Source organism: Penaeus monodon, chromosome 23 (assembly GCF_015228065.2).
Source record: "Penaeus monodon isolate SGIC_2016 chromosome 23, NSTDA_Pmon_1, whole genome shotgun sequence".
Taxonomy (NCBI): domain Eukaryota; kingdom Metazoa; phylum Arthropoda; class Malacostraca; order Decapoda; family Penaeidae; genus Penaeus; species Penaeus monodon.
Window position 1 is genome coordinate 30,824,276 of NC_051408.1, and position 996 is coordinate 30,825,271.

The 996-nt window shown below is 32.4% G+C and overlaps 1 protein-coding gene across 1 annotated transcript in view; it reads left to right on the forward strand.

Annotated features, from left to right (window-relative positions):
• Positions 1 to 996, forward strand: part of LOC119587926 (probable tRNA N6-adenosine threonylcarbamoyltransferase, mitochondrial) — a gene marked incomplete in the record, with an annotated part of 7,208 nt that overhangs the window by 2,455 nt on the left and 3,757 nt on the right. Inside the window, 2 exon segments of the mRNA XM_037936636.1 lie at positions 378 to 502; positions 855 to 983. Coding sequence (XP_037792564.1) covers positions 378 to 502; positions 855 to 983 — 254 coding nt within the window.

The window sequence follows — 996 nt, forward strand, 5'->3', positions numbered from 1 at the left end:
TTACTTTCCACTCACAATTTTTGTCATCTCATAAAGCTTTCATCCCTTTGTATGCCTTAGATGTGCAAGAAAACCTCACATGTCTTGCCAATACTAATGTCAAACTGTAAGACCTTTTTCTGTTCTTACCAAAAACCCAAAAACCTGTGCTATCTCAGGGATGGTCCCCTTATTTACTGATACTTGGCAGTGTTTCTTAATAAAGGGTATCAGATATAACATGTATGAGTCAATTATTAATACTTTTAACAACTAGCTATATCATATACTGAAAACTCTAGTTCTGTTTTGTGAGAAATATTCCATACCCAAAAGATTCACTTAAAAAAAAAAAGGAGAGAGAGAGAGTAATGTCATATTTTTTTATTTTTATACAGGGCTGCCCCTTTCACTTAGTGTTGGTACTGAATATGGGAAACAGCTAGCACTGAATGCTAGAAAACCATTTATACCAATTCACCATATGGAAGCACATGCTCTTACTGTCCGTATGGTAGAACAGGTAAGTTAAAGACTGAGGATTGAAATGTTAGAAACTTGCCTTTAGTATTTCTTCCAAAAATTTCATCTTTCTTTTTTTTATTATTAATATAATTGTTCTTAGCTTCCTCTTTTATACTCCTTGTGTTCCTTCTGATGTTTTACTTTTCTAGTTTATGTGTTTTTGTTTTCTTCATTTTCTTCTTTATATCCTATCTTAATTTTTGTCATTTTTTCTGTTAATTCCCTTTAGTCATGAAATATGAGAATTGAGAAATATAATTCTTTTATATCTGTTATTCACCAAAACAAAAATGTGCCCCAAATAGTTGACAAGTAATAGAAAATTAACACAAAGAATGTTAAACTTTCAGATTGAATTCCCATTTCTGGTTTTGTTAGTGTCAGGAGGCCATAGTTTGTTGGTGTTGGCTCATAGTGTTGACAGGTGGTCAATTATTGGGCAAAGTATTGATGATGCACCTGGAGAAGCACTTGATAAGGTAAGTGAATATG